A 25112-nucleotide genomic window follows, 5' to 3' on the forward strand; every position below is an offset into this window, starting at 1 on the left:
ACTTGTCTCACTTCCCATTTCGGGGAAACAGGAAAGGTCCTCCTTGTGTGTGACGTGTGCAGCTCAGCTCCCGGCACACACGCCTTTCACGTGAAGCCTGGCCTCCAGCATTATCTAACCTACAAGGCCACGGGATCATATTCCACATGGCAGACGGGGTGCCCCTTACAACCTGAATGAGGTTGGGTCCCTCCTCTTCCCAAACAACCTTCTGGTTCCCAGCTCGCTCAGAGGACAGCTGCACTGCTGTGAGATCCCGGGGCTGCACCGGTTTCTGGGCCTTCCTCTCCCCCTGCACATGCTTCCCGGCCGCCTCAGTCTCTTTGCTGAGCCTTGAACACGAGAGAGGTTTTGCATATGCTGTTCCTTCCGCCTGGAAAGCTTTTCCTCCAGATATCCGCATGGCTGCATCTGTGGGGTCTCTCTGTTCACATGTCTCCCCAGCACCATGCCTCCCCCAGGTTCCCCACTGCGCTCTCCAGCGCTCTGAGCCAGGACAGCGTATGTGCCCTTTCAGCTTTGGGGCGATGTGTGTTGGGGCAATGGAAGCGCCATGAGAAGACACCCTGCCTGTCTGTCTTATTCCCGCCTCCATCCCCGGCGCCTGGACCAGGGGCTGTGCACGGGAGACGCTCCACAAACATAAGTGGAAAAGATGACAAGAGAAACGGCACGCCTTCCCAGTTGGTGGTTCTAAAAGCGTTTAGAGGGAGGGAGACTGAGGGCTTCTAGACCAGGAACTGCAGTCAAGACCCTGGGGAGTCGTGGCCTGGCAGCGCCAGCCTTGGGACAAGGCAGTGACCTTGGGTTTGGCAGAGACACAAGGACCGGCAAGGGTGCACAGCCCACAGGGCGGGGACGGTGGAGGCTCAGGGCGCCCCCGAGGCTCAGGACCAGGAACCCACGTGGTCCTCAGCGCTGCAGTGCTGGCGTGGGCCACAGCAGAGCCAGAAGCTGTTGCAAACATGTGAGGGGGGTAGAACCTCCACCAAGGACTGGGACGAACTTGCTTTTTATGGGCCTGAGGGGACGGGAAGCGAGGGCAGGAATCAGGGCGAGCGATGGTTTCGGTAAGAAGTTTGCCCCTCCCTTCAGACTGCAAAAGGGACATTGAAGGTCACAGAAGAGACTCTGCACTTTCTCCGGCACTCCGCGCCTGGCCACGACGACACTTCTCCTGCTGGAAGTGGCCCAGCAGTTACTTTTTACGCGACGCTGACCCAGAGGTGCCTGGACGGTCAGAACCCAAAGGTGGTGGGTCTTGCCCTAATGACCTCCAAAGGTGCAGGCGCGCGGGTTTTCCACAGTGCAGAACGGTGTTCACTGAGTGACTCACACGAAGTTAAAAACGAGCCTCACTCCTCTTCCTTATTGCAGCTCCGAGTCCCCGCCAGCAGTTACCACGGGAGAAACACAGCCTGACAATAGTAGACCATTCAGCAGATCAATCCTGCAACTGGTCTCCAACGGTAGCTGAGCAAATTTCCCTCCCTCCCCGAGGACACACACTAACAGCTCTGTGGGCTCCTGGTAACAGACCAATAATTCTGGGCTCGGTCACCACGGGGAAACTCAACTCCCACTTCATTTACTCCTAATTCGCTCACCGTGCAAACTGGGGCGCAGGCACCGAGCTTTACTTATCCATCAATTTACTTTTAATACAAGATGGAGATGCTATTCCAAAACGTTCATTTAAAACAAGAAAGCAATTCAATTTAAGAAGGCCCGCGTCTCCAGACGGTCCTGTGCGATACCCGAGTTATTAAACAGGGTCATCCTTTGGGATGGCACGTGACCTATGTGGCACCAAGTTCCCAGAGAAATGTCACTTTCTTAAAGCCACCTCATCGAGAAAGGCCATGGAGGAATAGGTACTTTATTCCTCCAAAGTTGTAGTCTCTTTCTGTTTTCAATACTTTGCATCACTTAAATTGTACAAAAGCTCTTGCTCTTGCTCTGGCCCGAGGGCAGAGCCTGCTCCAGAACCGTATGAAGGGGGCTGAGATGACCAGTGGCACCTGTGTCGCTTCTGCCCCTATGGTCCTGTCACCACAGCACACACCCAGCATGAGGGTCACCGCAGGGACCTGCCAGAAGGACCTTGGGTATCTGGATAACTCAAATAAAAAGGGAATCTGCCAGAAGGACCTTGGGTATCTCAGACGTGGTGGTCAGCTGGGGAACAGGGCGCTCACTGTGGAGATGCTAATGAATGAATGTCAGCATCGTTTTGTGTCCTTATGTCATGCCCGTCAAGGATCAGAGGCACCAGGTGGCCCGCGTAGGTGGTGTGCCATCAGGCACAGTCGCAAGGTGGGGAGAGGGAGGGAGGCTGCATGAGGGGAGAGCGCCCAGCGCCAGGGCCACCCAGACACGCATGGACGCTGGCGTGCGCACAGCCACGCCTAGTTTCCCGGGCTTTGTCCCGTGGGGTCAGAGCCATTGCAGGCCCAAGCATCCACTCTGATTCTGTGGGCTGTGTCAGTTGTATTTCAGTGACGGCCAGACAGCGCCTACATCTCCACTAATTCCACTCTAGTGGTTGGCGCAGCGGACTCCTGTTCCTTCAGCACTGCCTGCCCCAATCTACCAAAAAAGCAACAACACACAAACACGCTGTGAATCCTACGTGGCCGTAAGTATAGACTGAAGAGGGACCGTGTATCACATTAGTAATGGCCGTCCTCCCCCTAGTGGCAGAGGTGGGCAACACGCAGAATCACACGCACTCACACGCACGCCGAGGTGGTTGACCTCGTGCTGATTTTTCTGCGGGAACGCAAGCCCCGGCCGGCACCCCTGATTAGACAGCGGGGAGTTTACTCTCCTAACACCGTTGTCTGCTCCAGGGCGCTTCGGAGGTAAAATCTAACATTTGAACTCTACAGTTTGGTGAACTGAGCGACACCATCCAGCTTTAGAACATTTCCATCACTCTCTGCCTCCCTTGGGATATCCACGCCTACACTGGGCCCCAGGCAAGCGCTAGGCAGATCAGCTTTCTGTCTCCACAGTTTTGCCTTTTCTAGAAATTTCACACAATGGACTCCTACAATTCGTTTCCTTTTTTTTTTAATGCCTGGCTTCTTTCGCCCCTGTAGTTTGGTGCATTGTAGCTTTTTCCTTTTTTTACTGCCAAATAGGGTTCTATTTTCTGGTTGTCCCTCCATCTGTTTCCTCTTCCGCCGGTTGAGGGCTATTTGGATGATTCCAGGTTTTGGCGATTATGAATAATGTTGTGAAATAACATCGGCCTACCTGTCTCCAGGTGGGCAGGTGTTTTCATTTCTCTACTCACCCGGGACTCGCATTGCTGGGTTGTATGCAAGTGTACATTTAATGTATTAATAAACTGCCACACTGTTTTCCAACAACTGTGTATCATTTCACATTCCCACCACCGATCTGGATGCAATTTCCTGGCGTCCAGGTCAGCACTGGTCCTTCTCCTCCGCTTGGGCCCTTTCCGTGAGTGTGAGGCTAATTCCATTGTGACTTAATGTGCATTTCCCAATGACAAATGACACTGAGTATGCTAATTCCCCTAACATTTCAGATGTAAATGAATTACTATGGTAAGTCTTGGCTTAAATTCACCGAACTGTTGCTCTAACATCTGATTTAAGCATTTATGTTAAGAGAATTTGAAAAGAACCAAATAATAGGATGGCAAGAAGGCATTTTGGCCTATCACCAATTTAAAAAAAAAAGAAGAACAAATTTGAAGAAAATGAGAAGGATAGTTCAAAGCAGCTGGATATAGCAAATGTAAAAACATCTAGATTAATTATCACACACATATGATGAGAAGGATTTCACATTCTCTGTTTAAAATTTCCTTGTAAAATTGGGATTAAAAAAAACAGTGCTGCCTCTTGTTTATACTAGCAAATACAGTGTCTGAATAATGAGATTTTAGGGCAGCAGATGCTGGCTCTGGCTGCTGATGGTTGGGCACACGCGCCACTGCTGGCTGTTGGCTGTGTGGTTGCTCTCTGCTCGTTGAGCCCAGTTTCTCAGCCGAGGTTTCATCACCTCCTCCTTCGTTGTTAACGCGTGTGTCTGCTGAGGAGTCTGGGAGAATCCACCGGAACATGAGGCCCACATCCAAAGGCTACCCCCGGACAGCCACAGCCACGAGGCTCCCTGACCGCCTGCGGGCTGACCGCTCAGACGAATGCAGACCTTTTGTAAATGAGCGGAAAAATTTTCCAGTTTCCTCTGCCTCGGCCAGCTTTGCAGATTTAATTTTGAGATGCGTGAGCAGCAATCCGGCTGTAAAACCCCTTGTCCTGTGCAGAGTTCCTCACGTATGGGACAAATACGAGTCTTCTGGGGAGCAGAGACAATCTTGCCTCTTTTCAGTGGTGAAGGGTAAGAGCACTAGTTTGTCACTGCCATGGTTTCTCTGGCAAATTCCAGGAGGAAGAGTTCTCCGTTGGTCCGTGAGAGACGATGTCGGTTATAAGGACAGGTGCAGCTTTCAACAGATGCGGCCATCTGCTGCTCCTGCTTGTGGAATGCTCGCCAAACCCTTCCCAGGACTCTGCCCAGCTGTCCCGGGGCAGCAGTGGTGGTGACCAGCACCAAGCACCTCATTCCCATTCACGGGCTCCCACCTCGTAGCTGTGTGTCCTTGGCAAGTTACCTAACCTCTCTGTTCGAAGAGCTTCCTCTTTCAAAAAGGGGAAAATAATACTACCAACCCCATCTCTGTTTCCTGGGGCTTTGGTAACACATCATCACAAACGTGGCTCAAAACAACAGATATTTATCTTCTCACAGCTCTGGAGGCCAGACATCCAAAATCCAGGCACAGGCAGGGCCGGGCTCCCTCTGCAGGCTCCCAGGGAGGGTCCTGAGACACAGCTCCGGGCTGTGTCCACGTCCCCGGCGTTTCTGGGCTTGTGGCCACCTCACTGTCTCACCCTCTGTCTCACATTCTCTGTGTCTGTCTATCTCTCCTTGTTCGTCTCCTCTAGGGACACCTCCTGATTCAGGGTCCACCCTAATCCAGGATGACCTCATCTCCATCCTGACCTTAATCACATTTGCAAAGACCCCAGTTCTGAATAACGTCAAATTCACAGTTACCAGGGGTTAGGAGTTGGAAATATCTGTCTGTGGCATGCAGTCCAGCTCAGTACAAATTTCAAAGAGACACCAGGAGAAGATGCCAACAATTATATTATTACTATTATTATTATTATTGAAGGAGATGCTGGCTATGGCTCGGTGGGGAAGGCGATGTAAGGACAACGGCCTAAGGACAGGCCTGGAGGCTGGAAGTGGCTGTGAGGGGGCCCATCACGCTGGGGGGCTGAAGCTGAAATGTGGGAAAGAGGAGGAGCCTGGAGCCAGCGTGGCTCGGAAGTCCCAGGAGTCAGGAGTCAACCCCGGGTGGCTTGTCTCTGGAGTCTGCATTCCCACCACGGACTGTCTCAGCCTCCCCCAGGAAGTCTCCTGTGTTTCTCTTCATTCCATCTCCTCAAGGAGCACAGTGTTTGGTGTAGAATGGAGCTAGACTACAGCACAGTTTTTTAAAACAGCTTTTTGAGATACAATTCACAGGCCACATCATTCATCTATTTAAAGTGTGTAATCCAGAGGTATTTAGAGACACCTCCTTTTGGATCAAAGACACCAGTCTCGTCCTCCAACTTCTACATTCATCAGATCTGATGAATATTCTCAAAGATGATATCATCACTATTACCATGAACGACACCACCTCTATCATCACCATTGTCACCATCCTCATCATTGTGTCCATCATCATCACCACCACCACCATCACCATCACCATCACCACCACCACCATCACCACTGTCACCACCATCACCATCACCATCACCACCATCACCACTACCACCACCACCACCACCATCACCACCACCACCACCACCATCACCACCGTCACCACCGTCACCACAACCACCACCACCATCACCACCACCACCACCATCACCACCACCACCACCACCATCACCACCACCACCACCACCGTCACCACAACCACCACCACCATCACCACCACCACCACCATCACCACAACCATCACCATGACCATCACCACCATCACCACCATCATCACCATCACCACCATCATCATTCATCGCCTCCTCTGTACCCTTTTACTATAAATATTTTCCACTAGAAAGTGGAGAAGTGGAGAAGACAGACTCTGGAGTTAGACATGGGTTGAAGCCCACTCGCAGCGCTGCAAAGCTGTGTAACCACGGGCGTGTTAGCTATAAAATGAAGATAACACAGGCGTAGGCACTGCTGAAGCAGCTGCTCTGAGGACTAAACGACATGATAAATCTGAGGCGCTTAGCACAGTGCCAAGCTGTCAGTAAATGTTAATTATTATTATCATGGAAATGAATCTCAATGTGATTTGGCAAACTTTGACTTCACAGACCCACCAACCAGGGCATCTCTAATCTCTGGAAATTCTTCCTAATTTTTGCCTCTGTGACTGACTAGGTCCCCAGAACTACACGGCCACATTTTCAGGGGGGGATTGGTGACCCTTGCTTCTAAGGAAGTCATGTTCCATGACTGACACTGACAAACATAAGGTGAGACCAAATATGGGAAAGTGTTTTATAAACTGTACAGTGCCGAGCAGATGTCAGTAGCCTTCGGCCACTCACAGAACCAAGGGGGACAGCCAGTCCAGGTCTCTACCCCGCCCTCTATGCAGAAATGGGGACAAACCCCCGAAAATGAGGCCTCCCATGTGGAACTGGGAGCTTCTGGAGGTTTTGCAGAAAATGGAGCCAGTCTCCCATCTCCCAAGGTGCCCCTTAGGAAACTCGTCTTACAAGTAATCTCAATGAAAACCAAGCTCCACATTGCAGGTGACTTACTGTTCGCTGATGGAAAGTCCCAGAGCCCCTTCCTCGACAGAAAGCCTGCGGAAATCGGGTCATGGAAGACAAATGCCCACAGGGCACTTGGGCAAGTTCTGTTCTGGGAATCCCCACTCTGTCAACTGTGGGATCCAATGGGGGTGTCTGGATCAGAGAGCCCCATTTTGTTTGCCACGTTTCCCAGAAGCAGGATTGCATGGTGCAGAGGGGTACAGGGGCGGCCCTTTAACGAGACAGCAGAAATGATTTAGGAAAGGTTGCAGTTACGAAAATGCCTTAGACTGTAGTCACTCCAGCCTCGTGGGGGTCTCAGCTTCTCGTGTGGTTACAGGGAGGAAGGAGGGTGTCATGTAGACCGAGGGCCAAATCCCGCGGCTGCATCCTACAAGCTGTGTGGCCGAGGGTGAGTGACTTCACGCCCCTGAGCCTCAGCTTTCTCGTCTGTAAAGTGGGAGCAGTAAGGCTTGTCTCACGGAGCATTTGAAAAGACTTCAGGAGATACGGTATGTAGAATGCTGAGGGTGTGGGAAGCACTCCAACATGTTAGTTACTGCTGTGGAGTGCGGGAAAGTTTTTTGTGACCCTTTGGGAAAAATCAACAACAGGAGGGTGAAAGGACCTCAAAAGGTTAAAAATAGAACCAGCAGATGATCTAGCAATCCCATTTCTGAGTATACATCCTAAAGAACCGAAGTCAGGATCTCAAAGAGATATCTGCACTCCCATGGTCCTTGCAACCTTCTTCCCAATAGTCAAGGTATGGAAACAACCCAGATGTCCACAGATGGATGGATGAGCAAAGCGAAGCTGATGTATACAGACAACGGAATATTACTCAGCCGTACAAAAGAAGAAAACCCTGCCATTTGCGACAACACAGATGAACCTGGAGGGCATGATGCTCAGTGAAATAAACCAGATACAGAAAGGCAAATTCTGCACGATCTCACAAGTGGAAGATAAAAGAGTCAAAGTCGCAGAAGCAGAGAGCAGAGCGGTGGTTGCCAGGGGCCGGGGGCGGGGGTGGGGAGCTGCAGGTCGAGGGCACAGGGTTCCAGTTATGCAGGACGAGGGAGAGCTGGAGGGCTGCCGGGCAACATAGCCTGCAGTTAACAATACGGTTACAGATGTGTTAGGCATGGATCTCATGTTAAGTCTTCTGACCACAAAGAAAAGCAAGAACGAAACCACAGAGGGTCACAAGGAAACTGGGAGGAGATGGGCATGGTCGTTACGCTGACCATGGTGAGGATTTCACAGGTGGATGCCCGTGTCCGCACTCAGGAAATTAGACGTCATCATGTACAGGATTTTCCATGTCTCTGTTATATCTCAATAAAGCTTTTCTTTTCTAAGGAAGATGAGAGGCCTCCTAACCATTCAAGGCTCAGGAGAGGCAACAGAGCTTGGCTGCCCTGGCGAGTGGAGGACTGACGCTGAGATGGGGAGGTCACTGATGGTGGCTGGACCTTCTTCGGGGGCTCATTGAATGTACAGTGTGTGCCACTCAGGACCTAGTCCTAGAGATGGGCCTTCCCACAATGCCTGGGCAGAGGGAAATGCCCACGGGGCAGGATTTGGGGCAAGGCGGAGGCAGGGCGGGATTGTGTGTGAGTGGTCCCCATGCGGCCAGCCAGAAAGAGAGACTCAGTTCTCTTTCGACCCCAAACCAGAATTACACGTTGCCGGGGATTCTGACAACTCTCGGCTGCAACCGTGCACCATGGTAACTTCGCTGCAGGTGGCTTTTCGTGAATGGAGATCTGTTTCCGGGGTGCCCGTGAACCTGGTAGCAGGTGGCCCCTCAAAGCGAAAACCGGAACTCTCCCATGTGCGTGTTTGGAAGGCCAAAGAAACACTTTTCAATAAAATAAATGAATGTGCTGATTCTGACCTTTTTAAACTCTGTGACAAAATCCAGATGGAGACCAAAAAAAAAAAAAAAAATCTCATTTCATCTGGCCGTTCTTATATTAATTTATAAAGCAAAATACCAAGATTAATTTTCATTCAAATGTGCACCCACCAAAGGTGCTTGAAAATGAAATTCCATTAACGATTCCCTTTCATTTTTACTTTCAAGAATTTGGGCTCCGGTGATTTCTGCGCTCAAACACAGTGGGGGTTCTGTAAGCATTCAGAAAACGATTTTTCCCCCTCTCATTACAGGACACAATGCAGTATCTTAGGAAATTTGTTATTTAGACTCTCCGAACGTGATACAAGTCTGTATCTGCGATAACGCCAGGAACACATGGCAAAGTGACTTTCAGGTCTGATTACAGCGAGTGATTGAAAATACTTCCTCTGAGTAACTCGATCACTTGTCATTTTTGAGGGTGCCATGTACACCAGCCCGGCATTATCAGCCAGAATGGGGGCGGCTAAGGTGCTACGACTGCCTGACAGTCCTTGGGGAGGAATTATATATGCCCAGGTACTTGTGTTCCAATAAATCCTGCCTTTTCCAGTCCCTTGAGCAGGAGGGGAAGGAAAAGGGACACCATGAGTCTCAAGCCACTAAGGGCAGTCACTTTGGATCTGGCACAGCCAAAGCAGAGCACAAAGTCCGTGGTTTGGTGCTGAAACCTAAAATGAGGGAGAAAGGAAAACTAAGGACGCAACGCAGAGTGGGTAGAGCCATCTCTTGCCCAGTCACTCAGGAAAGTGGGTTGCACTTGGTTTGCGGGTAAGTTCAGGCAGGGCTGCCAAGTACAGTTGGCCAAGTTTTGCACTGCACAAGGCTGTGTATTCACATCGCAGATACAGCGCTTCTTCTGAGAGAGGGAAGGCAAGTGTCGATGGAAGGGCATCCCTTTCTAATTCGCATGGGGACACTGCTTGTGCCGATGGTTCAGACCTTCTCTCAGGACAGCAGGAATTTCTAAGAGGAAGCACATGGGTATTTTCCCAGCCGTCTTTCCCGAGACAGAGAAGATGGGTTTCTACACGCAGCCCAGCCTCGCTACTTCTCGGTGCCATTAACGAAGGGCGCTGCTTCACGTAGCAGGTAAGCAGGAGCCTTGGTTATTCTGTTTACTCCTGAAACTCCGAGTCTGGAAGTCTGACCTGGCACAATGTGGACGTTCCATAAATATTCGTTCAGTGAATGGGCTGCTAGGCCATTCTGCACAGAAGCTCCTACTATGGCTAGCTTCTACCCTTAGCTGTTCCCCATTATCTTGGGAATATTAAGCATTGATCATGAATTTTTTGGGGGAGCGGGCAAGGTCCCCGGAAGGAGTGACTAATCAGTTCCACATAAAGAAAGACAAGGGAGATTCTGGATGGAAAGGTGAGTAAGTGGGCCCAACCCCCACTCAGTTCACTCACACGTTTGAAAAGTGGTCATGAAGACCAGATTCCTGGTCCTGCAGCCGCCCGCAGCCCTCCTCACCAGGCCAGGGTTCTCAGGATCCCTTTGCAGCCTGAAGAATTACGGGCGACCCGAAGGAGTTTTTGCCTAGGGAGGTTATACCTGTAGATAGCTACCGTATTAGAAAGTGAAAACTGGAGGCTTGGGGCACTCAGGATGACAAGAGCACACATTCCATTAGCGAATGGAGCGAGGACAGCATCGGCTGCCTCCGTGCCCGAGACAGACACAGTGAAAGGGGAGGTCACGTGTAGCGTTTGGAGAGCCGGTCTCCCCGTGGGCCCAGCACCCTCGCCCCCCGGCGCTCACAGCTCCTGTCAAACTCTGCCACGCTGAACCAGAGATGGCTGGCAGAACCAGCAGAATACAGCAGAGCGGATGGTGTGTGACCGCCGAGGTGCCCCAGCAGGCTTTGTCCCCCTTGGTCTCTGGGGGGACAGCGCCATGTTGTGAGGCCCCTGGAAGGGGAACTAAATTGTCACCTCGACGGTGGGTCCTCCAACCCCCGTCAAGCCTTCGGACGGTGCAGCTCTACCTGGACTGCAAGCTCCTGAAGGAGCTGAGACGGGATCCCCGGCAGGCTGGTCCCGAATTCCTGGCCCTTGGGGTAAATTGTTAGCCACCCATGGATAACTGCCATCTTCATGACTGTCACTCTAGTCACTGTCCCATCCAATAATGCAGCCACCAGCCACATGTGGCCATTTACACTCAAATTAGGTCAAATTGGAAATCCAATTCCTCTGTTGCTATAGGCAATGGTAAGCGCTCAGTGACCCGTGCTGCTGGTGGTTCCCGACGCACAGCGCAGACCTGGAACATTGTTACAGAGGGTTCTGCTTGGTAAGTTTCAAATAGGAACCTTTCCTTCCGGACTGTAACTGAGCTACATAATGTTCGGGAAGATACAGAAGGTAGATACATTGTTATAACTCACTAATTTAATGTAGATGTTTGTGGGCCGTCCACCAGGCGCCAAGCTCCGAGCTCCGTTCTAGAAGTTGGGGACACAGCAGTGAATGAGCCCAAGAACTTGTCAACACGAAGATGACCAGTGAGAGGAGTGACGGATGACCGACAGGTCAATCAGTACACACATAACACCATGTCTGGTAGAGATGAGGGTGTCAGGAAGAAGGTAAGCAGAAAAAGGCGTCAGAGGGCATCCAAGGTCACTATTTTACCCTAACAGGGTAGTTAGGGAGGGCCTCAGGGAGGAGGTGGCATTTGAGCAGAGACCAGGATGGACTGAGAGAGCAAGGCATGAGGCATCCAAGGACAGTGGTTCTTGATCCTGGACGTACATTTGAAACACCTGAGAAGTGTTTAAAAATAGGCGCACGACTCTGCTGACATCAATTAACTGACTCGGTGTGGCCAAAAAGCTCCACGCTCTGGCCCCCACGCCAGGGGATTCCAATGAGCAGTTAGGGCAGCAAACCCCTGATCCAGGGCTGTGGTCCTCAAAGTGTGGCCCCCGGACTGGTCAGACACGCACATTCTTGGGCCCTGCCGCCAACCTACGGAACCGGAAACGCTGGGGCGGGGCCGGCAATCCACGTCTGAACGAGCCTTCCAGGCAACACCCAACACACTCGTCTCAGACCCACCGGAACAGCACAATCCACACGCCTCTCAGGCCGCAGCTTACCTTTCAATTCTGAAGATTTATGAACAAAGCTGAGCAAAGGGCCTGTTAGCACTTGAACTCTATGCTCGTTGAAGAACGAATGGAGAACAGTGTGAAACAGGCCTAAATACACATAATATTTGTGGGGGAGATTGAACTGGCTCCAGGGAATCCATTCCACACACACACACACACACACACACACACACACACACGTTCTGTTTTTACCTCCAGAATATTTCCTCTTCCCTCCTGAGTGACAATCAAAATGAATTATAAATTCCCCCATAGGTCAGGGTGCTAACATGTTTCAAATGCTGCCACAATTATGGGGTTGTCGTGTAAAGGCTGATGACGACACCATGTCGCCCTTGCCACCACTCATCACACACCGACAATACGGCCAATGTGTCTTCCTTCAGGCTGCACACACTGAGGCAGCAAGTAGCAAGGAGCAGGTGCTACAAGTCTCCGGCACTTCCAGCCTGGCGGCGTGCTGGCGCTGGGGACCCAGGGACGGAGGGACAGTAGTCCCTCCCCTGCAGGAGCTTACACTGGGGTGGGAGAGACAGTGGTGGTGATTCACTCATTCATTCATTCAACACTCCTGATTAGCGCCTACTGTGTGCCAGACTTAGTTCTAGACACTGAGAGAGTGGTCCCCACCCCTCAGGCAGCTGACGCTTAGTGGGGACATTCAGATAACGAACATATAAATACGTATGTTATTTTTGCTGTGAAAGAAAATTGAGGGGCTGCCAGATGGCTCAGTTGGTTAGAGCGCGGTGCTCTTAACAACAAGGTCGCTGATTCGATTCCCACATGGGCCACTGTGAGCTGCGCCTCCACAACTAGATTGAAACAACTACTAGACTTAGAGCTGATGGGTCCTGGAAAAACACACTTAAAAAAACAACAACAACGAGGTGGGCAGGACATAGAGAGGGACTGCGCTGTCATTTTCTCACGTTCCAGCAGGAGGGCTGTGGCAGAGAGGAAAGCAGTGACTGTACCACTGCTGTGACGGGACGGCGCTCGGATGGGGTTACCTCCCACCCAGGATGATTCTCACCAGCGCAAGGGTGGGCATTCCTGTAGTAATAGTACGTATTTATTGCAACGTGACTTATAAACGACTGCTTTAATACCTAGTGGAGAGGGCTGCTTCCCTTTAAATATAAGTAGCAGTTTATCATGGAGTTTATTTAAAGTAAAATCGCTAGGCTTCCTGAAGATTTACTGAGGGCCAGGCAAGGAGTCCTGAGTACGTTTAGCTCTCAAAACCACCTGATGAGGCTGGTATTCTTTTAATTCCCATTTTACAGATGAGGAAACTGAGGCACAGAAAGGTCAAGTGACTTGTCCAAGGTCACACAGCCATTCAGAGGAAGAGCTGGGATTCAGGCCCATGGAGTTGGCTCCCGAGGCTGAGCTCCCAGTCCCTATACGCGTCTCTAGAAAAAATCTGAAGGGAGCGATAGACTCGGGCACGTGGACGTGGTGAGGAGAGAGCTGGAGAGCAGGTGGGCAGTTTGTCTGCACCGGGTGTGGGGCTGCTGCCACCCTGCAGGGCGAGGAGGGAGACAGTGCCAGTCTGGGAAGGCCACCCTGCAAAGCTCCCCACAGCATCACTTTCATGTTGGGAGGAGATACTTTGTTTCCTTAATCCACATGTTCTCTGTCTCTCTCTCCTCTCCAGTTAAATAATCTTTGAAATTAGAACACAATTTTTATTTTCTAAGTAAAGTAAGTAAAATAATGAAGAGTAGAAACTTGGAAAACCCGAGCCATCACTCAATCCCACCCCTTCCTTGTACAGATGGGGAAACCGCAATACGTACAATGAGGACCGTGACACGAATGAGAATAATCCCCCCCGGCCCATTTTTAGAGCATTTGCTGTGTGGTCTGCAGTGGGTACGGCATCCATTACTGGATAATTAATGGGTCACCCCGAAAACGTGACCACCAGCTCCAACCAGCTTCACGTGACTCATAGATTTGCTTCTTAGCAGTCTATGACGGGTAGCTGGAGGGAGGGATATTTTAAAATTTAATTCCCAAGTGAACCACCAGATGTGACAAGGAAACACTTATTCTGCCCATACAGTTATTTTTCAACCGCTCGCAGATTTCAATTGCCCCAGAGCATCAAAGCCACAGTGAAAACGTCCCTGGAGAGCTACAAATGTAACATTTTCAAGTTGGTCAAGGAGCACAGAGAGCAGGGTGGGGTATTTTTGAAAACCAATGAAACGTTGTTTTTCCATTGTCTCTAACCCGTGTCAAGGGAGCTGTCCTCAGCACCCAGAGGGCACGCAGCGGGCCTCCCGGTGGGCCCTGGCAGTAAGTACTAGGTCATCCATCACTTGTGGGGTGACCAGTGGGCCTAGTAGCTCCACGGGAAGCCTCAGGCACGCCAGTGCAACAGCTCCCACATCTGCTCCAACCGGGAAACAGCAAGGGGGCCGAAAGTAAGCACAGGAGGCCAGCGGGTCGGGAAACCCGGCCCTGGGGTTCAGAGACCCCAGCAGCCCCCTTAACCCCCCCTTAGGTGTGTGTGTCCATGCAGCAGGGAGGGAAGCGGACCCCGTCGTGGCCAGCCGGTTCCTGATCCTGTCTGCGTTGTGAGGTAACCGTGCTGGTTCTCCAGGCAGGAGAGCCTCAAGGAAGCCCATAGCAGGCCCCCCGGTACCACTCAGGGTCCTGCTGCAAGCAGACGGACACTCAGAGGGGCTGACCTGGAGCGTGCGTGACGTGGGGCTATGGACAGAGCTGTGGCCGGGTCACAGGAAACGCAGAGATGACCCAGCATCCAGACACTCGTCCCAGCTGGGAGCCCAGGGGCCAGGGAGGGCTGGCCAGCCAGGGGAACCCAGGAGGAGGAGAAACATGGGAACAGACAGCTCGCCAGGGCAGGAGCTGTAGGCAAAGGGGACACGGCCCTGGCAGGTGTGCAACAAGGGGGCGCACGTAGGGAAGCATGACTGTCCCCGGGCTGCTCTAACAAAGGCCACAAACTGGTGGCTTACAACCGAAACTTACTCTCGGTGATTCTGCAGCCCCGAAGTCCCAAATCAGGTGTCACCAGGACCACGCTCCCTCTGAAAGCCCACAGGAGACACTTTGTTGCTTCTGTCCTGGATTCTGAAAACCGTTGGCTTCCTCATTGTGTAGGTGCACGACTCCAGTCTCTGCCCCATCCTCATGTGACCTTCTTCCCTGCATCTCCTCCCCTCCATGTCCCAAGGTCTCTCTCTTGTCAGGACACCAGTCATGGGATTTAGGACCTCATCTTAATCACATTTGTGAAGACCCTACTTCCCAACAGGTCACATTTGTAGGCACAGTGGGGTGGGGGCAGGGGGTGGAATAGAAGGGGGAGTTAGGACATCAACATATCTTTTGGGAGACATAATTCAAGACACTACAGGAGACTGTCTCTCCCTACTTGGTCCTTCCTCCACTGGCTGAATGAACCTCACCAGAAGCCAGAATCGACAGCCCTCTCTTGCCGCACACTTTGGGGGGAGGGGGTGCGGCTCCAGGGATTTCTCAGACCTTAATGAATCTCCATGACCCCCCGGAGAGGTGAGAATTAAGATCATTATCTTGCAGACTTGAGAACAAGTAGCAATCTCTCCTTTAAACAGTCCTCGTGATAGCCACTTTATTTTAAATTTGATTTTATGCAGAGAGATAGGGATACATTCTAGGAATTTAAAAAACTTAATGTAAGAAAGAAAATAAACCAACAACAACCCAGTTCCCACTATGTTTCAGGGGCCCGGGAAAATGATTCCATTGTAAGTGTGCAAAGGCAAAGAATCATAATCGTGGGAGACTTCCAAATTCTGGGCAAATTTCACCACCTCCCAGAAAATCCAGTGGGGGCCTAAGTCAGTCCTGAAGCAAAGGGCCTCTTGCTAGCCTGTCAAAATGAGGGTCTCCTGCTTCCCTAGACTAGGCATGAAATTTAGATACATTATACAATTTAAAATAAAATCTAAGGAGAAACTCTGAGACAGTAACAGAGCGAGAAAGGAGTTACACTCTATCCCCTGAACTTCCGCAGAAACATTGCATCATCACCTGGTCTGAGCTTAGGAAACACCTGGTCTCGGCCTGGGAAACACCTACCAGTTTGCTGTCCCCCAACCCCCAGAGTGGAGGCCCCTTGCGGGTAAGACTCGTCCGTCTGTTTCTTGTTGATTTCCCAGGATTGGCTGATGAGTAGCACAGTTCTAGCACATTCTAAGAGCTGAGGGTGAGGCCCCGGGGGTTCTGTGACCCCTTTACTCTCTAAGAGGCCAGCACCCTGCACCGCCCACTGCCTCCACGTAGAGATGCCACCGGTGGTCTGGGCCTGGCCTCTGATTGTGGGGTTTCAACCGTGATGTAACACACAGCGGACCCTTGAACCACACGGGTTTGAACTGTGGGTCCACTTATACACGGATTTTTTTCAATAAATACTGTAAGTGCATTTTTCTCTTCCTTAGGAATTTCTTGGTAACATTTTCTTTCTCTCTAGTTTACTGTATTGTAAGAATATAGTATAGATACGTATTATTAACACCTACAAAATATGTCTGAATCGATGGCTTATGTCATGGGCAAGGCTTCCGGTCAGCGGTAGGCTATGAGTAGTTATGCTTTTGGGGAGTCAGAAGTTATTTATGGAGTCTCAACTGCAAGCACCCCAATCTCCATGCTATTCATGGGTCAAGTGTATGTTATTCTTACGTCAAAGCAGAACCGAACCCCAGGAACGGAAGGTTCTCCTTCATCTCGTAGTTTGAGCTGCCTGCAGGCCGCCCGGAAGCCCGTCTGTCCTCTCAACCAGACAACCCCCCCACCGGGCCTCCTGCCAGATTAACGTGGGTTCAGTGAGGGCACCGGGCAGGGGCCAGGGGCCAGGGGACGGAGACGCGTGAAGGCCACAGAGCTGAAACCTGGTGCTTTCCTGCCTCCGTGAAGGGAAGGGCTGCGTTGCCCACTGAGCCTGAAAGGGGAGAGAGTTCAATGGGCTTTGGATGCAGGACGAAAGGCAAAACCTGGCCGGTGCCTGAGGTGGAAACTGCAGGAGCGTATGGACGCAGGAAGGAGAAGGGCGTGCGGACGGGGGGCTGCAGTGTCTGCTCCAGGCCATCCCAGACTCTAGGGGTGGAAGCTCCCTGCCACAGTGACTGCTTGGGGTAGACGACGTGACCCAATGAGCACCACGCGTGGCCGTGAGACCTTCGTCAGGGTTTCTGGAAAGGAGCGCGGAGCTCTTCCTGGGCTTGGAGCTTGAACCATCTGGCAGGAGCACTGGCTGCTGTGTTGCCACCATGAGTAGACTATGAGCAAAGCCACAAGACGGAGTAAAACGAGGTCCGGTGACAGAGTCTGCCTGAGTCCCAATCAGGTATCTATGAAGCCAGCACGCATCCTGGACGCTGAGTTTCACCAGCCGGTAAATTCTCCCAGTGCCTAACCCAGTTTGGGGGAGCGTTTCCATCACATGTAACCCTCCAAATCCTAATTGAGCTATTTCTCAGCCTGATGGAGTCAAACCTGCTCACTCCAAAGCGGAACAGCAATGAGTTTTAGACACGCCAGGCCAGGCTCCAAGTCTGCGAGGTTGGAATTCTGGCAAAGACAGTTACAGCTGTACGTCCAAACACCCTTCCCATCCCCTGAAACCCCATACTCTTTGGGTCTTCTGGTGCGGGGGGGTCTTTACCTGCCACACAAGCGTAGGAATGGTCCCAGGGCGTGGCAGATGTGGCTCAGTGACACGGGGTAGGGTTGCAGGTAGCTTCTTACCATTCTCTCTCTTCCTTGCTCACCGCCCAGGGTCTAGCTCGAAGTTAGTGACAGGGGTTTGTGTTGTGCGCTAGTTGTGTCAATGATGTGTTGACTTATCGTGTAGTAAGGCACAGACCACGGGGTTCGCCCAGGGCTCCTTCTGCACGCATGTGCCCAGCCCTCTTGAAACCTGATGGGCCCTGGGAGTCCTTCTGACCAGCAGGACGTGTGCGGAAGTGTCACATGTCATTTCTAGGCCACTGCTTAGGAGAGCTTGGGTGTAATTCTTCAACTCTCTTTCCTCTCTCACAGTGACCAAGAAGCCACGTGTTCCTGACGTGAGAGCTACAGGATGACGATATAGCCATCAGTCTAGGTGTCTGGGGGATGGCACAGAACAACCCGGTACCATTTACGCCACGTATCAAAGCAAGAATAACCACGTTGTATTAGGCACCTGAGAATTTGGGTTGCACCAGCATAGCATACTTATCCTAACACGCATGGTAACCCAAAGATTCCTTATAAAAAAGAATGGGAATAGACTTAGAGAATAGAATGTACGTAAATAATAAGCTTGTTACAAGGATAGGACAGATATTATGAAGCTGGTATGAAAACAACTGAAGTTGAGACGTCAGAACTAATGAAATGCTGGCAGAAGATGGGAAACTTCACGTAAACCTTTCGTAAAACGAGTGCAGCAAACATTCTGGGAAAGACAGGAAGGACCCAGGACGCAATCAGACAGCCGAACGCGGTGCGTCCACAATCACACAAGGCTTACCATGGCTAAGGGGACAATGCCAACGAGGTCCTTCTGGCTGATGAAAATCTCAGACACGGCGATGTCTGAGGTCCCCTTCCGTGGGTACTCAACCTGCCAACTGATGGGCTGGGTCCCCGAGAGGCTGCTGAAGCTGGCTATTTCAAAGTTCATCTGCACAACCTCATTGAACGAACTGCTGCTTCTGGAAAGGAGCAAAAGAGAACAGCGTTAAGCTGCTGTGTTCAGTGGAAGGGCCCTCTCTCCCTTTGGCCCTCGTCCTCACCACGGTCACTAGAATCTGAAGACAAAGAAAATCCATTTCAGAGACGGGACCTGGGACATGGCACCAACTGCAAGTCAGGGACCTGGGCGAAGAGCCGTCAGCATTGAGCATTAACCAGTGACAATACTGATGTGTCTCTCGAACTGATTTTTACTAGCTGTGCAGACAATGAGTTAATCCAGTTTGCCTCTCCCTGGTGGTATAAACCTAGATGACCTTTGAACTAAACGGACCCACGTTCAGTTCAATTTCATGAGTGTGGCAGATGTTGTCGGCGGCTCACTCAATGTCATTCAGCCCCTCCCTAGCTTCTCCTCCTGTCCCATAGGCTAAGGAGCACGTGATGACATTTCCAGGCTCCCTTGCAGCTAGATTCAGGCTTAAAGAAGAATCTCCCGTAGTTAGCGCCACTCTTCTGGGACTTAGATGTAGAGGGGGGTTTTGAAGCAAGAGCTGGGGAGGGAGTTAGGACTTTCTGGTCCTAAAGGGTCAGCTCGGGTGGCGTTTCATGCATCCAAACCCTCAGATTGTTCTGCAAGCCCCTAGCAGCAGTGCTTCCACTACCCTGGTTCCCCAAAAATAAGACCCAGCTGGACCATCAGCTCTGATGTAGCTTTTGGAGCAAAAATTAATATGAGACCCGGTCTTTCATTATATTAATTTTTGTTCCAAAAGATGCATTAGAGCTGATGGTTCGGCGAGGTCTTAGTTTCAGGGAAACACGGTACAACAGAGCCCTGCAGATTTGGTCATTTTTCTTGTCAGTGTTTTATGCCTGGTCCCTGGCTGTGTAGCAAATACAATCCAACGGGTTTCCTAGAAATTCGCGGAACTGCCTGGTGTCCTTTAGGGAAACCCCTTCTGTTTAGGGGGACTGGTTAGCAGAAGCGACTCTGTTGTCGACAAGTAAGGATGCTGACCAACGTCCTAAATTTGAGGTGGGCCCAGATACACGTATTTTTAGGGAGCTTTCCCCAGCAATTCTGTTATTTGGGGAACTATTGACAGTCCCAACGTCTCTCATTTTTTTTTAGATGATGATGAAATGAAGGCCCGGAAAGGGGACATGACTTGCTGATGACAATCCAGCTGGTGGGTGGCGGAGTCAAAACGACCGCAGTCCCCAGTCCCCAGTCCCCTGCTCCTCCACCACAGCTGGTGGTCAAGCCCGAGGTCACAAGCCACCCAGCGAGTTTCTCTAGGACGGGGGTCGGCCCCGTGCGGCCTGTGTGCCCCTCCCCGCCTGCTGACTGATTTTGTAAACAGTGTCATCGAAGCCCTGCTCTGCCTGTGTGTGTACACTTTGTCTCTGGCTGCTTTCGTGTGACAGGCACAGGGCGGAGTCCCTGTGTCAGGTCACGCACAGCCTGCGAAGCCCGAAGTGCTGATTGGCTGGACCCGACAGAAGAAGTCTGCCAGTTTGCTTAGGGGCTCAGAGGAGGGGGCATTGCGGAACCTTTCTGGACGTGTTCAATCGAAAGAACCATATTGGTGGACGTGGGGAGAAAGGGCTTTCCGGGCGGAGGCGGGGCTTGTTGGTAGCCCAGGACGCGGGGGAGATGGTGACGTCAGACTGAGGTCCCTCCAGTACTCGCCTGGATGCTAAGTATTGTTGTCCCTGGTGGCTCAACAGGTACGAGCCCTCAGCGGGCGTCCACCAGCTAAGTGTTTTCAGAGGCATTCAGGGGTTTTTCCATAGCCCATCAACTAAGAAGCGCCACATGGACTTGAAAACCACCCCATGCTTGGGCGAGTACCGCCGTGCGGTCTGGTGGGGAACCCCTTTCCTTTGAGGGGGCCACAGTCAGTTGGGGAGGCACCCGCTCACTCTTCAGGGCTTGCTCAACAGCCAGAATGCTGATCTGTCATCCATCACCCCCCTCAGCCCTGCTGGGGGGCTAAGGCAGGAAGGACACTGCACCCGCCGGAGCTCTGGGACCCATGAATCTTCCTTGTGCTCTCTGTGCCGGAAGTGGGGCCCAGAGCTTCATGATTTATGAAATGCTGGGTGTTCCTCTGGGACAGAAAATAAATTCAGTGTTGGGAACATCAAGCCCGGGCTGTACAGTCTCGTGAGTGAGTTATCTGCCTTGGAACATGAAGGAGCGGGGTCTGGAGTCTGGAATGTTTCCAGTAGAAGAGCCACGTTCTCGGTGCAGGAGCTAAGGCCGCTCCACTCAGTTCCTGGAAATCCTGCCCGCATGCTTTGGCCCAGCCTCTCTGCCACTGGGCAGCAGCACTCCCTCATCCCAGGGGGTTTAACCCTGTCCTCTCAGCAAGCACTCGGGCCTTGGCTTCTCCTTATCGATAGCAGAGCTGGGGACTGGCGACTTGACAAACTCCATTCAACCACAATTCACTTTCCCTCGTCCCGGATATGCCAGTTGCCACAAGACCCTCGGTGGCCCCAGAGGAATATCCACACTGGGAGTAACACCAGCGAGTTTGCAATGTGCCTTAAATCTACATCCATATTCCTTCTGTCACACAGTTCTTCTGTGAGCACCACCACGGCCCTCGCCACCTCTCTGAGACGCAGTTTCTCTTCTAGACGATTGAAATGAGTGTTCAGGGAGAAACTGGCGTGCTGAGGGGGCTAGCCATCCTCTTACCCACTAGCTGCGTCTGCAGCCATTGCATTCAGGCTAAAAAAGGGGTATTAAGGGTGGCGGAAGGCTGCACAAGAGAAAAGAGAAGCAGTGTTTTTCGCTCTGGCTTTGAAAGACATTCTGTTATCTGATTTTGGGGAACAATGGGGCTACTCTCTTAGGGTATTCTGCTCAAGGTAACATAAGAATAAAGACAACCAGCCATTGAATGTGAAATGTTTCCCATGTACCAGGCCCTGGGCCAGGGTCCATGCATATGTTACTCCAAGTCCCAATAAAAACCCTGCCGGTGCTAGGATGGTTCCATTTTACCGAGGTGCCAGAGCAGAGCTGTTCTCCCATATATGCACCCAGGAGTGTGTTTGCAGCTACTCAGTTTCCACCGGTGGATGGAAGGAAATGACTACACAGGCGTCCACTGGAAACATGCCACAACCCCCACTCAGACTCCCATCACTGTGCACCAACTAAACTTAATCTTGCTTTCAGAATAAAAAAATAAATTAAAATTTCACCATTGGAGGGAAACTCTAGCTTCCTGCCGAGCTGAGCAGAATTCTGGGTCAGAGTGACATCGGGGCAAGCAGCTGGGGACACTGGGGGCACGTGCCTGTTAGAATTTTGACGCCCGTCTGGCAGGGAGCTGGAGACCTCAGATGAAGAGAAGAAATTGTTCTGTGTCCACAGGGACCTTGGGAATGTGCGTGAGAGAAAAGGCCAGACAAGTGTAACCTGACAGATAAATGAACCCGAGGGAAACGTAGGGATCGAACGTTCTGAGTCAAGACAAGAAATTCCTTTGGGAAGACAGACAACGGACGCCCTTAACAGTTACATGCAATCATATCTGTTCCTACGCCTCCTCCGCCTTCACCTTTTTCATTTCTAAAAGCTGCATAACGTGATATCCCCAAATTAAAGTCAATTGAACGATATTTTAAAGTTGGAGACTTTTGTGGAGACGAGGGGAGTAGGTTAGATGGTCCCTATGTCCATCTAAATGCAGACATCACCACTGCATTTTCCTTATGGGAAGGCAGGCCAGTGGCACTGGACAGCGACAGATTGTCCTAGAGAAGCTGGGGATCTGGAGTCTTTCTAGAAAACCTCTGGACTTTTAAACCTCAGAACCTCAGCCTTTGTGCCGCAATGCAGCTCAGACAGCACTGGATGCCATCACTGGCTTAGGTTAGCCCTGAATCCTGGGGGCAGCATTTCACAGAAACGGCATGACTGCAGGTGGAAGACACCCCCCAAAAGACAATACAGTGTGATTTTCAACTTGTTCCCAGGGCCTGCAGCGAACCACGCCATGGCCACGGGGCCGGATCTGGTCTTTACCACCACCCCTTGCTCCCGTCTTACTCCTGTGGCAACCAAAGCAGCTCCAGTCTTACACGTTGTAAATATTGGGTCTCCAAGAAGTTTTGTACTTAAAGAGTGAAAAAGAGAGGAAGGAATGAAGGAAAGAATGAAATGAGGGAAGGAGAGACGAAGAAGTGAGACAGGGACATGGGGAGGAGGGAACATCGGCGTTAGAACCAGGGCTTTACCTTTATGGCTGTTGCCAGGGATACGGCGCGTGTTAGGATTCATGCTGTCGGCTTCCAAAGGGACTCGCTGAAGTCAACTCCTTTCTCACCAGTTACTGGCTGGTTACTCTGGGCAACTCGGCCTCCTTTTCCTGATTGGCAAAGTGGGCATACTAATCCTCCCTATTTCATAGAGGATTAAATAAATGAGTAGATAAGCCTCATGCACTGAGAACAGGACTTGGGACTATGTAGGAAATGTCGACAGACGTCAGCTGTTCTTGATTTTAGTAGCTCTCGACACGACCTGCGTTCACAGCAACTGTAGTTTGGGCTGCCTAACGCCACCTGTGAAACATGCTCCTTTAGGGCTGGTCCCTGCCAACAAGCCACAACAGAAATGCTGATTCTGTGCCATTTGTTGTGCAGTGGGACCCTTCAAATTTGTTAGTCGATAGCTGCCCCTGGCAGACACGATACCATGGTACGATGCCTTATGCTGGCCGATGGGGACCCAGAAAAGAAGAATCTGTCTGCCATTCGGTCTGTGGCCAGTGGCCCCCTACTGTCTCTAGGCCAACTAAAATCTTTGCTAAGCTTTCGCCTTGAAGGGACCAAGAGCCACGCCATCCTACAAGGGGCTTGCGATGTTGTTGGAGCAATAAAGAGAGGAATTTAAACCTTAAGTGACTGCAGAGAGCGCCCCAGAACCACCACTTGCGAAATCAATAGTGTAGGTGTGCTGCAATAACTCTTGAAAGAAAATGTTAAAAATTGGCTTAAAAAAAGCTCTTACTCAAAAGCAAATAAATTTCTCCAATAGTCGCAATAGAGTTTGGACCACTGGAAACCCAATTTACCACACCTCTTGGCTATTGAACTTTATCTTATACGAAAGTGGAGTCTGGGGGTGTGTTAAGAAGCCAAAAGGACTTTACTTCCTCACTACGGTTTGGAAGGGATTTCAGCTCCAAAGTCGCTACCCACTGTTGACAGCCTAATGCCTGCAGAAAGAAATGAAGCTAACAAAATGAAGAAATCAACCTTATCAGAGGGAAGCCACTTCAGGAGAACAGAATCAATTTGCCCAGGCTTTGTTTTATTCATTCTACTTCATGTGTGTTTCATGAAGGCAAAGACCACACACACCTGTGGAAAAGGCTTCACTGGACGGTCCCAAGGACCCCACCACGAGGAGAACCCGTGATTCTGAGAGCTCTCCGGGTGCTGAAGCTGACCAGTTCGCATGGCAAGTTCCCAGGAAGAAATAACGCCTTGCTCTGACGGACAAAGGGGATTTCACAAACGTCTCACAAGTACTGGGAAGTGTGGAGAAAAAGACATGAAGAGCAGGTGAGAGCAAAGGAAAGTTACAAGACAAGAACCTTGGAGAAAACCAGTTCTTCTAGACAGGACGCTGTTGCTGAGGCCACACTGAATTTCCTTGGTTCTTGGCATCTCTAATCCCACATTTCAAATGCTGAGTGGGAATATCTGATTGGCTGGGACGAGATAACACACCCTAATCCAACGGGTCAGGGAAGTGAGAAAGGGTCTGGTCTGTGATTGAGAGAACCATCTCGTTCATCCTGCTCTCTGTAATGAGCATACAGGATGAAATTCAGGATGTGGGGTCATGGCGAAGGGCGGAGAGAGGAGAAAAACCTTGGAAGCTGGCCCTGTTTGCAGGCACGCTTCGATTAGACTATGAGTTTGGACTGAAAAAGATGTTTCCTTCTCTCTATCTTAGTCCTCAAAGCCTAAAATTTTATAGAAGCAGGTAACTGTGAAAGGGTGAGGCAAGAGAGGACTTGAGTGTAAATCATATTGATGGCACTGACTTCTGTCCAAAGGAGAACTGCACCCCCTTACAGAAGTCACCTGAGCCTTCCCACCCTATGAACTACGGGCTCTCAACCTTGGCTAAATGGTACGATCACCTGGGAGATGAAAAGAAAAACTATCAATACCTGGGTCTACCCTGGATCAATGGAATCGGAATCTCAAAAGACAGCACTCAGACGTTAGTATTTTTAAAGCTCAGGTGGTTTTCAGGTGAAGTCAAGGTCGAGAGTTCCTGCTCAGCACAGAAGGATTCTCTCCGTGATCACCAAGCATTTCACTTTGAAATCATTATTACTTTTTGCGTCCTAGTGTCTATGTAGCAAGTTTATTGGGTAGGTGTTCCGACCATGGGCTCTGAAATCAGACACACTTGGGTTTGAATTCTGAATTTGAT

The 25112-nt window shown here is 50.9% G+C and overlaps 1 protein-coding gene across 1 annotated transcript in view; it reads right to left on the minus strand.

Annotated features, from left to right (window-relative positions):
* Positions 1 to 25112, minus strand: part of TMEM132C (transmembrane protein 132C) — a 263536-nt gene that overhangs the window by 34012 nt on the left and 204412 nt on the right. The window contains exon 4 of the mRNA XM_081037766.1: positions 18468 to 18651. Coding sequence (XP_080893892.1) covers positions 18468 to 18651 — 184 coding nt within the window. The remainder of the gene's footprint in view (positions 1 to 18467; positions 18652 to 25112) is intronic.

Source organism: Rhinolophus hipposideros (genome assembly GCF_964194185.1).
Source record: "Rhinolophus hipposideros genome assembly, chromosome: 24".
Taxonomy (NCBI): Eukaryota; Metazoa; Chordata; class Mammalia; order Chiroptera; family Rhinolophidae; genus Rhinolophus; species Rhinolophus hipposideros.